The 12,218-nt window shown below is 40.6% G+C and overlaps 1 protein-coding gene across 2 annotated transcripts in view; it reads left to right on the top strand.

The window, feature by feature from the left end:
* LOC120572670 (phosphofurin acidic cluster sorting protein 1) overlaps positions 1 to 12,218 on the top strand; it is a 70,374-nt gene that overhangs the window by 39,069 nt on the left and 19,087 nt on the right. For both annotated transcript variants that reach the window (XM_039822008.1, XM_039822006.1), the window contains exons 2-6: positions 951 to 1,038; positions 2,793 to 2,882; positions 4,401 to 4,526; positions 11,731 to 11,875; positions 11,962 to 12,053. In XM_039822008.1, coding sequence (XP_039677942.1) covers positions 951 to 1,038; positions 2,793 to 2,882; positions 4,401 to 4,526; positions 11,731 to 11,875; positions 11,962 to 12,053 — 541 coding nt within the window. The remainder of the gene's footprint in view (positions 1 to 950; positions 1,039 to 2,792; positions 2,883 to 4,400; positions 4,527 to 11,730; positions 11,876 to 11,961; positions 12,054 to 12,218) is intronic.

The raw sequence follows: 12,218 nt of genomic DNA, 5'->3' as shown, positions 1-12,218 counted from the left end.
ACAGCGCATTAGAAAAATGTGCCAAGGCTCTAGGGGTGGGGGAAAAAAATCGATACAGCATAGTATCACAATATTTTTTGTGACAATACTGTATCGATACACAGATGCCAAGTATCGATCTTTTATGATATATGTGTTGGTCAGTCTGTCTGCTTGACAATCCCATTTTGCAGCAATACAATTGAAGTGAGATGAACAGACAGAGAAATTTATCTTTTTAGAGAAAACAGATGTTGACAAAATTTTCCTTTGGGGACATTATTTGAAATTGGGAAAAATTTGAAGTTGGAAAAAAGGTAATACATTGCAGTATATCGCAGAATATTGCAATATGTTTAAAATCGCAATAATATCGTATCGTGATGATATCGTATCGTGAGGCCTCTGGTGATTCCCACCCCTACTAGGCTTGTGCACAGCACGCGCACACTATACCTGTTACACACACAGGGACATGCGCAGCACACAAACATGCAAAAGATTAAAAATAAAAATATTACGGTGCAAATCCGCCATCATATAGCAATGCACCAAGGTACAAACGTGCCTGGGAGATGACACTCTGATTGGTTTATTGCATGTTACGCCCAAAACACACCCATGAAATAATGAAGACACTAAGTACAAGCCTTTTGAACCATGTGCCTGGCTCACAGAATCTTTTTTCTGCCATTAAACTAGCAAAAGTGGATTCGAACACGCCCTCAACACACCTGCGCCAGGTGGGAAATACACATCTGAACAGGTGTTGATTTCTAATGATTGGAAAGAAGTTAAGCTCTTTGTTTTGGCCAACAGCTTGTTAACTATCCACTTATTGGTCAAACCTGGTAGTTTAACTTTGTCGGAAAAGAATGGACCACTGATGACTTGTTGATGATGTTGCTTGAACATTGGGTGAAGCCCCATTATGTCTTCTAATCCAAGTCTGCTTGTTTTCTTGTCTACAGGCTGTTCAACCTGACTCTGAAAAAGCTGATCATGCTAAAGGAGCTGGATAAAGACCTCACCTCCGTGGTCATCGCCGTCAAACTGCAGGTACGAGATATCTCCATTCATAATTTTCAAAATAAAATACACCTTGCTCACGGCGGATCATATTTCCCTGCACTATACCTTGAAAACGTCATAATGGGCGGGAGACAGGCCTGAAGTCAACAGGTCAAACTGTTGTTGGTTTTGTGGTTCTGTTTATAGAAACTACATAATGTTATGTCGCGCGATCATACGTGAATTCGCGAGATCTCGTTGGTCCTCATGACTTCAGCTGTCAGTCATGGCCGAAGCCGTTCCGCAACAATCCCGGACCTGGTGGGTATTCAAAGACGGCGGAGCACGGAGCCGACACGCAGCGGAGCCGATCCGCAGCCGTTCCACAGTTGGTGGAAATTGCGGGGAACTGCTCCATTGGATTTGGTTTCATTCACAAAACCATAATATATATATATGGAAATATAATCCAATATAATGTGAAATGATGCCTTGAAACAGAAAGATAATGTGTGGGTTAAAGTAGCTTAACACTTGTATTCAATTTACACATCCAAATCCCAGTGAAGCTAGAAACGGTAATAAAAGTAAAATATCATCATTGCAGCAACAATGTTAAAATATTAAAATGTAATTAAAGTCAACCAAAAAAAAATGGCAGAATAAGAATGAAACTATTTAGTCAATGTTGAGGTTTGTAACATCTGATTAAACTAAATAAATAAAGCCCCATCGGTGACTTAGTGTGTTTGCTTGAACAGTTTTTTAAGCTCCGCTTACAATTTGGCAATTCTTTAGCTTTAATCAGCAAAATTGTATTTTAGGACTTAAATAATTTTCTGTTCTTTAAGTGATCCAGACCAGTAGATGTTGTTGAAATGAACCACAGAATAAGCGTTTTTTTTTTTGGTTTTATGTTTCTGTAGGAGTTGTTGTTTTGTCGAGTCAGCTATTTGGATCTGGACACACTTCCTCTCCTTTGTTTACAGCAAAAATACATCTGCAACTCCTCCACATTTGTGCAATCTTAGTGAATTATTATGCTTGAGGGGAGCTTCTTGGTATAAAAAGTCCAGTACAATTTCTAACCATTTGACATCTTTATGACAGTAGATGCAGCTAAGTTGGTTAAGGATATCATGAATACCTTAAGAATATATTGTATACTGTCAGATTTGGTCTGCTGTCATTCCACAACATACAATTAGGATGGGAACTGAAGAGTTTATCAGTGTTGACTTCATCCATATTTAGTGTATTCCTTTAATTCTGCACCTTTCCTGCAATGTTGCACTTTGTGTGCTCTAGGTCATCTCCATCTTGTCCATAATTGGAAGAATAACAACAATTTTCTTGTATTTTGTGAAACAGAATACAATTAAAGATGTTTAAATCCCTCTTTATTGCTGTGGCTCCACTCCCAGTTTCTGCTCCTTGGCTTGTTTTCACTCATCACCATCTACGTCTTGTTTTCTAAGTAAACCATTCAATTCTCTGCTGTTTCTTGCACACAATCCCCTTTTAATTCTTTTTTCCATGCTGCTGCTGCCACTTCCTCAATATTCCCCTCTCTGCTCCCTCCTTTCAGTCAATTTCCTCTTCATTACCTCCCTCTGTGTCGACCTCCTTTTCCTCCCACACCTCTCTTCTCTGCATGTGCGTGATGATAATTCATTGTTTTGACTCTGCTGGAGTTAACCAGGCATTCTGCTAACGGTAATCTTTCCATCTTTCCCTGCTCTCATAACACTGTCTCTTTTGTCTTTGTCTTTCTGTCTCTCCTCCTTTTGTTGCCTACTCAGGGTTCAAAGCGGATCCTGCGGTCCAACGAGATCCTGCTGTCCTCAGCGGGACTGACAGAGACCGACCTGCAGCTCACCTTTTCCCTGCAGGTAAAAACAAAGGTTCAGTGGGGGCAGGTTCCTGTCCATCAAAAGCAAACACACACTTTGTTCTTGTAATCTTTTATTAACAAAAAAATAAAAAAATGTTTTAATATCTTCCTTATGAATAGCTTAATCTACATCGACAAAGAAAATTGCTTAACTTTTGATGTCAAGCTAAACTACCTGCCTTTTTGAAGAGGATCATATTGGGTGTGCAATGATTCTCGGTGAATAGAATGGGTGATTAAAAAAAGATAGTCCGACTGAAGGAATACACGCAAATGTAATCACCACTGTTTTCTGCAAATGAATATTACATTTATAAACAACTTAATGAGCAAAAGTGAAGTAAAAATCAAGCCTTGTTTTTTCACAAACAAACTTCCTTGTCATTCCGGAAGTTCCTCTCTTTTCAGGTAGTGCTTTAACCTACCATTTACTTAATAAAAGCTAACCATTTGGATTTTGGAACTTGTTGACATCCCTTTTTATATAGGCTACATTCAACTTTCTACCAGCTCTGTGAGGCTGTATTTAGGTTGATGCTAGAATAGATGGTCCGGAGGGATGGGTGAAGGCATGACCCGCCTGTGATTAGTTGAGCGATTGGTTAGCCAATCAGAGGCAGAGTAGGGTGGGTCATGCCTTCGCCTGTCCACTGTGTTTCTAGCATGCTAACATGCTCACAATGAAAATGCTAACATGCACATATTAAGCAGGTATAATATTTGCAATGTTCATCATCTTCTTAACATGTTAGCATTTGCTAATTAGCACTAAACACAAAGTAGAGTTGAGGCTTATTGTTGAAGTTTTGTAAAATGTCGATTTTTGTCTCAACCCTCTAATAGTGTATTTATTCAAAATCGGAATCACTTAATTGCCTTATGCATACAAAAACATGAAACATGTTTTCTTTGTTGCTTCATGTATTAACCATCAGAACCGTGCATGCATCAACACTTAGACAGCGTTTTACATTCACTTCCCCTGTGCATTCAGGCCGAGAACGGTTAATGTAATTCCCAGCAGGATTTCTTCTGCTCTAAATCATCTTTTTCAATTTCCATGTTTCTAAATGCTGCTAAAAGGTCAGGGAGTTTCTCTCTCTGGATCTCAGCAAGTGCAGTGAGCCAGACATTATATATTATACATTTAACTTTCTACAGCAGCAGCACTGCGGAGAGGAAGCCTATTAAAACTGAGCAACAGAGATTTTGAGGCTTTAAACATTGTTACAGGAGTCTGTTTTGTTCCATTTATAGTGCAGCCAGTGAGATCCTTAATGATGGGTTATGTCATAGTAAGGATGTGACTAAGTGGTTCCACACTTCAGGACGGCGGAGACAGGTCAGCTGGTGTGAATGCCTTACGCAACAATCGGCCTAATTGTCATGACCTGGGAAACAAATGTCAATCGCTTTATCGGTCTGCATCTGATCCCGTCCAGCAAGTCACACATCTATCAGCCGTTCTGTGCCTGTGTTTGCTTATGTGTGTATTTATGTGTATTTGTGCCTGCAGTACCCACACTTCCTAAAGAGGGACGCCAACAAGCTTCAGATCATGCTGCAGCGACGGAAGCGATACAAGAACCGGACCATCCTGGGCTACAAGACCCTGGCCCTGGGACTCATCAACATGGCCGAGGTATCACAACTTGATTCAACCCTTGTGTATCACTGAAACGCAACATGGAGGTTTAAAAGAAAATCCATCTCACTCTTCAGTGCCCTACAGAAGTGATGTAATGTGTTTACATGTACTTTTTTCATTTATTTTTTATTTAGTATCCCACATCCTCACATAAAAAAAGAAGAAAGAATTAGTAGCATTTTGACAGCAAGTTAGTTTTTCCTATCAGACAAAAGACACCGTTGTATTAAAAGCATAGCCTGTATACAATATGGACGTAGTCTCTGTGACGCCAGCAATAGGTTACTGAAGAGACAAAATTATGCTGAAAGTGGGCGGCTCCTGGTGTCTCCAGGCAGCGCCATCTTGGCAGTAGGCTCGTTCGAGATGAGCCAGATCTGCGCAGAATCGATCACCGGCGATCGCCGCCCAATGCATGCCGGTTAGATTTGTGTCCGACTTGATCCCGACTTGCTCTGACGTCATGCACACGTGGGCAACGATAATCTCACGAGACCAAGGCGGCCGTAGTTCTGAGACGCAGGTAGCGCAGTTGCTTTTCACCGACTGCAAGAGCCAGGCGGACGCAGGTGGACCCAGGGCATGCTGGGAAACGCCGGCCTCTCAGCTGATCGAACAGCTGATTGGTTCAGAATCGACTCAACATGATGACGTTTTATATAAACTTTTTATTGATTTTGAATCGGAGGGATTTTAACTGCTATTTGTCTGATTTAAAAGCTTATTCTGTAAAGAACACATGTTGTGAGGCTGATAGTTATGTTTAGAAGTCAGAGAGACTAAATCTGTTCAGATTACAGATCACCTACAGTCTGTTGTTAATTAAAATCAGCAACAGATTGCATGTAGAGCATTTTGACAGCTACTCTGTCATAATAAAACCAACTGGAGACTGTGTAGGAGCTGATATATGGGTCTGATAACATTTTATTAAACCGGAATCGGACCAGAACGGACCACAGTGTTTGTGTCACTTCCTGTTCAGCCTGAAGGCTGCTGGAGTCAGCTGGAAAACTGTCCGACTTGAGAGCGGACTTTTGTCCCCGCCCCAGTCTGCTGCCGCCTGCTCTCGTCTACTTTACAGGCGAGGCGCAGTTCATCTCGAACGAGCCTACTGCCTGACTTCCTGGCTAATCCAAACATGGGCAAAGAGGTGGCACGTGGATGGAGCTGAGGCGGGCCAAATGAAGCCTACAGTGTCCTGTGACGGCACCCACCTGTCGCCTCAAAGCAGCGTGCCCTTAGTTATTTATGAAGCCCAAACCCACCTCCATCCCCAACATACTTAGCAATAGAGACCAAAACTGAATTGCAGTTTTTGGCACTTCCACGTTGGCTTCATTTTATTTATTTTCACTCCTCATCACGATTTCCTACAACCTAAGGTGATAGATTAATGTTGCTTTTTTTTCCTGACAGTCTAAAACCAATAAATATTCCGTTCACTATCACATAAACCAAAGAAAAGCGGCAAATACTCACAAGGTGAAACAAGGGAACGTAAAGATTGTTTGTTTGATTATCACTGTTGATTAATGAATCAATTAGTCGACTAACTTTCAGCTCTAGACTTGACTTCTTGTTTTAAGAGGACTAATTCAAGGAGACCGTATGTATTCATAGGGACAAAAAATCCATTTGAAAATGGGTGTAAGTTATCTGCTCCTGTAAATCCTGGTAAAACGGAACCAAAAAGCAGTTAATTTGCACATTGTTGCAGGATAGATGGAGGAAAGGCCTCCTCTTTACAACTGCTCGGTACGTCTTTGTGTACTTTCAGCTCCTCCACAGCAGCAGACGGAGGTCAAGCCGCGAGTTGTTGAGTCAGCGGAGTCTCGTCCTCTTCAGCCACACAAACGTCCCAGCTGATCTGAGCTGTCGACCCCAACAAACTACCGGTCACAGGCTCATTTCCTTAAACATGCAGCCTCTGCCTTCTGCTTCAGTCCAATCTCGGTTTAACTTTGTTTCACTAAGTGTCCTCACAAAGTCATTTTGAACCTGATATTAACAGAATATAAAGGTTGGAATTCTCTCATGCATATTCCTCCTTTTATTATTCGGAAACTTTTATTCACAGCACCGCCTCTCAAACCCAATTCAGGCAAGTGCACCTTAAAATAAAACTCGGAGTTCGATCTCTGGCCTGGCGTTCTCTTCTCGGCTGCTATAAATGTCGCCATAAATCAAACTCCCAATTAAATTTTAGCCTCTTCTGCCAAAAGCTTCTCGCAACTCTCCGTCTCTCACATTATGAAACCTTTTCATAAAAGGGTTGTGAGTTCTGGTGTGTGTCTGTCTGTTGTGTGTGCACATGTGGATGTCCCTTGGGCTTTAAGAATGTCCGGTGGCTTTCATAGTGAAGTCAGAATTATTTACAGTATAAAAAACCTTGAACAAACTGCTCTCACCACAAAACAGACAGAAAAGCACAAAAATACAGACTTCATGAAGAAGTAGTTTAGTATGAATATTTTATCAAGGACATGAATAAAGAAATAGTTATTGCGAAATCGAAGCCAAACTCCATAGAAAATGTTTTTTTGAATCCAAAATAGTGTGTTGCTCCAGTATTTGGCCAGCTGGCTATCTGAGGCTGCCTCTGCATGTAAAATGAAGTCAAATTTTATTCAAGAAGCTCTTTCAGTAGACAGGTTGTGCTTTGCAGAGGGCAAAGGACAAAAAATGCAGACTCACACGCATGACGGGTTCAAACTCATTTCCTTCACAGGCACAGTAAGAGTCTGAATGCTGCCCAGAGCTCTGTGTGTCTGTCAGAAAAATAGTATGCTATAGGGGACACACTCAGGACTGTATGAACTGATCAGAAATCACAGAGAAATGTCATTTTGATGGCGCTTCTTATATACGACATGTAGTTTCCACTGAGCCCGTAGGTGTTGTGAGGATGAACTGCTGAGCCAGGAATGCTTTACAAAGAAAACATTGTAAAAGCACAGCCACAAATCAGAACAATTGCACATTGAATTGGCCCTCATTTCCCACGATTCTCTTGAGTCTGTTGCTTTAAAGAAATCGTCGTGTTTATCTGCAACACACTGAAATGTAGCTGGATTTATATATCTGCGTTATGGGTAGAGTTGCAGATTATTTTCGTTATCAGTTAATCTGCTGATTTGTTTCTTGATTTATCGTTTAAGTTCAATTCAATTTATTTATAGTATAAAATCATAACAACAGTTATCTCGAGACACTTTACAGATAGAGTAGGTCTAGACCACACTCTATAATTTTTGCAACTTTTGCTCGAAAAAATGACAGAAACAATGAACCGATTACCAAAGAATAGTTAATTCATTTTCTCACAAATGACTTCTAGGTTAATTGACCACTGGTTCCAGCTCTAGTCGTGTTTTCTCCTGCACGTTTCTTTTGTCGGTGGAGATTGTTGAGTATGGACAACTTTTAAGGAAGTTGAAGAAAGATTGTCGTTGTCTCCTTTTCGGTAATGTACATCTAGCAAAACCCATTACACTGCTGCAGACCTCCTGTTCACAGCCATCACCGCTCAGTATAGATATACATCAACATGATGATGGCACGGCGGCAGTGTCCTATTTAATATTGAGACCTAGCCAAATAGGGATCAGTTGTATCTACAGCTGGATGTCAGTTAACCCCTTGCTTTGCTTATAAAGCCAGCTTAATGTTAGCACAAGCCATAAAGTCGGCAAATGTACTCATTAATGTCAATTAAACAGCATCCATCTAAAGTTAGCTAACATTAGCCACCTTAAGCTACTGGTCATATCAGACCAAACGAGACTGTAGCAGCAAAATAGTGTACTGAATAGAGCAAGAGGGCATTTAATTGCTTGTTCAACTTTGTGAGAGAAAGATAGTGTTATTTATTTTAAAAGTTAAATAGTCTCACTTTAAAGACAAGAAAAGGAAACAGGGGTGGGGGGGGGGCAAACCCTGCACATAATTGTGTCACTTTGAAACGTTTGATGTTTCACATTAAGTCACTGGTGAAGGAAGGGTGTTAAAAAAGCTCATGTTATCACTGGTTGTTACTTTTATGTGTGCTATGATGTCACCACTAAAGAAATTATTATTTTACAAGAAGTAAAGGTGACTGAGATCACATAAAAATGACAGGGTCTAAAACTTTTGTTTTTCATTTATCGTGCACGTGCTTTTATGATGCTGAGAAATCATCTTTAATTTTACGGGGACTTTTTAGGAAGAACAGTTTTGTTACTGCAGTTTTTTTAGCAATCAGTCAATCAATACCCATTAAGGTCTTTAGTAGCCAGACAATTTTGCTGCACCTTTTTCTTCAGAAATACATTACAAACTGCTTTCCCAGTCATTATTTAACACTTTTACTACATTTTTTCCTAACATGACTTAATTATGTAAACTCATGGAATCATTCAGGTTTGTCCATTTCACTAGCATTTACACAACTTCAGATCGCTCCGCCTCTAATTTTGCACATAATGCCTTGCAGTAATGGACAGTCCAAAAAGTCACATTTAAAGTGCCCATATTATGAAAAAAACACTTTTTCTGGTATTTGGGGTGTTCTTTTGTGTCTCTGGTGCTTCCACACACATACAAACTTTGAAAAAAAATCCATCCATGGTGTTTTGAGTGAGATACGGTTTCTGAATGTGTCCTGCCTTCAGTCTCTTGGTGAGCTGTTCAAAATGGGCTCGGACTGTGACGTCACAATCCGAAATGAGCAGGCTAACCGCAACCGTTAGCTCATAGCGTTAGCATTAGCATGCTAACGCTAATGCTAACACTAGCATGGTACCTCGTTCTCAATATCAAAGCACTGCTACAACACACACAAGTTCACCATAATCTACAAAAGAACTACTTACATGTGCGCCCTCATTTAGAAGTCTCCCAGCTAATCCTGCCTTGTAACTGAATGAAGTTGGAGAAACAGCCTTTCTTTTACTTCTATGGAGCTAGCTAGCTGACATGATCTACATCTGAGCTACTGAGCGTAATGCGAGTGCAATCAAAGATAGTACAGAAGAAGAAGAAGAAAAGAGGTCTCACTCTGTAGCTAAAACAGAAACCAGGTGAAAAGAGGATCTACAGCAGTGAGAGAGAGCTGTGCAGTACAACAAAAATATGGTGTTTTTTGAAAATTAAACCATGTAAACCTATTCTGGTACAACCTTAAAATACAATTATGAACCTGAAAATGAGTATAATATGGGCGCTTTAAACGCTGTAATTATCTGCGTGATGAAAGAAATAAATGACTGCATATAGTGCATAATGCATAACATTAGTCAGTGCAATAGTTGAACTCTGTGGGCTCTTTGTAATGGATTTTAAAAAGCAGTGGCAGAGTTTCAGAAGATGAACCATCAGTGGATTTAGGCTCTTCATGGGGGAAATTGGCGATTACATCAGTGTTCCTCATTAAATATGTATATTGCATTTTATTTTTGCCTCGGCAGATTTGCATAATTGTCTTTCGGACTGGAAAATGCTTAACATGAGCTGCTGCAGGAAGCTTTGGAGAGCTACCAGCAGCATTTATACAGCAGCATCTGAAGCAGTTTAGCTGGACCTCAGCCAAGCGAACGGATGTACAGCAGAAATGTCTCTCTTTAATGTGTGTCTCAGGCTGTCTCCATAATAAGCTGCTCAGACTTCATTAACTCTCCGAGTGTGACCAGACTGCTGAGAGAGGCTGGATGTCACTCAGTTAGAGGCACAAACACTCCCACAGCAGACGCAATGCTGCCGTTTGCTGCAGCAGCACAGAGAAATGTATGCTTCACATGTTGATGTTTTCGGTGTCGTTGCCCGTGACAGCTTCTGGTTCTGTTAATCCTTGACTGCTATTTCTGTTTATCTCCTTCAGCCTCCTTTTTTTCTTCTTGTTCCTTTATGAACCTCTTCACCTCGTCTGTCCTCATTTCTTCTCTCACTGCCTTTACCAGACTCTCTGTATTTCTCTCTGTCTACACAGTCTTTCTTTCAGTCTCTTCCCATCCACCTCTTCCTGTAGTGGCGTTTAAATCATGTTCCTGCTGGCCAGGTTGGCTCAGTCGGTAGAGCAGGTGCACATATACTTAGAGGTTTATGCCTCGATGCAGAGGTCCAGGGTTCGAATCTGACCTGTGACGATTTCCTGCATGTCTTCCCCCTCTCTCTCTCTCTCTCTCTCTCTCCCCCCTTTCTCACCTAGCTGTCCTGTCAAAATAAAGGCAGAAAAGCCCAACAAATAATTTATGAGAGAACCATGATTGAAATCTTTACTTTCGATAATTGTCCAATAATTGTAATCCATTTCAAATCAGTAGTTAATTCAAACCACATCGGGGCTCGTTCAGAAATATTGATAGATACTTGGAAATCAGTGTCCATCAATTACATAGAAGTCCTATTTGTCTTCTCAATAAATATGTTATTTACTCAAGTGGAGGTGAAATATTCTATTGTTGTATGAGACTAGTTACCATCTAGTATTTTCTTGCTGTCATGATATTAATTTCCTGATTTTAATGGCTGCATTTTGCATTTGACTCAGTGAAATAAATAAATTCCATTATATTTTCTTTGTGCTGCCCCCAATTTGCTATTTTTAAATGTTTAAAAGCATCACAGGAAGAAAACGGCATCATCTTTTTTGTAAAAGTTGTAGGATGTAGCCGGTGGTGGAATGTAACTAAGTACATTTACTCAAGTACTGTACTTAAGTACAAATTTGAGACACTTGTACTTTACTTTAATCTTTTCTTTTCATGCCACTTTCTACTTCTACTCCACTACATTCATCTGACAGCTTTAGTTACTAGTTACTTTACAAATTAAGATGTTAGCACACAACACATGTAGTTTATAAAATATGATGCTCTATTACAAATCAAACTTCCCAACAATTTAACGGCCTACAAGTGCAGCTGAAATGATTAGACCATCAAACACACAACTGTTTGGATCGTTTCCAGTTTCTAAAATTTGAGGATTTTTCTGCATTGAGTACTTTTTCTTGTAATACTTAAAGTACATTTTCCTGATTATACTTACATACTTTTAACTTAAGTAACATTTTCAATGCAGAACTTTTACTTGTCACAATATTTTTACAATGTGGTATTAGTACTTTTACTTAAGTAAAGGATACTTCTTCCACCACTGGATGTAGCACAGATTTAATGCCTAACTCTAACATTGGCTGTTTTTTTTCTCCGTCCAGGTGATGCAGCACCCCAGTGAGGGGGCCCAGGTCCTGGGGCTCCACAGCCAGCTGAAGGACGCCTCGGTGCCCGTCGCTGAGATCAGAGTCTACTCACTATCCAGCCAGCCCATCGACCATGAGGGACCCAAAGCAAAGATGTCTGGTAAGCAAATCCTCTTACCGCATGTGTCTCTCTCGCTCTCTATCTGTGTCTGTCCTCCTCTCCTCACACGTCCTTTGTCTCTCCAGATCGCTCCCCAGACATCGACAACTACTCCGAAGAGGAGGAAGAGAGCTACTCGTCAGAACAGGAGGGCAGCGACGACCCCATTCATGGACAGGTGTGTTTGGAAAATTGTAAACAAGTTTGTTCTGTGATATGTGGGGGGGGGGGGGTCCTCCAGAACAGTGGGACGCGGATGAATAAAGGCGAAAAGAGCAAATCAGAATAAGGATCTTTTTCTTTTGTAGTTCTGACCGCAATAACACTATAGCCACCGAGTTAA

The sequence above is a fragment of the Perca fluviatilis genome, chromosome 14, assembly GCF_010015445.1.
Source record: "Perca fluviatilis chromosome 14, GENO_Pfluv_1.0, whole genome shotgun sequence".
In the NCBI taxonomy this organism is placed as follows: domain Eukaryota; kingdom Metazoa; phylum Chordata; class Actinopteri; order Perciformes; family Percidae; genus Perca; species Perca fluviatilis.
The sequence above is the reverse complement of the archived record's forward strand: the minus strand, read 5'-3'. Positions and strand labels throughout refer to the sequence as shown.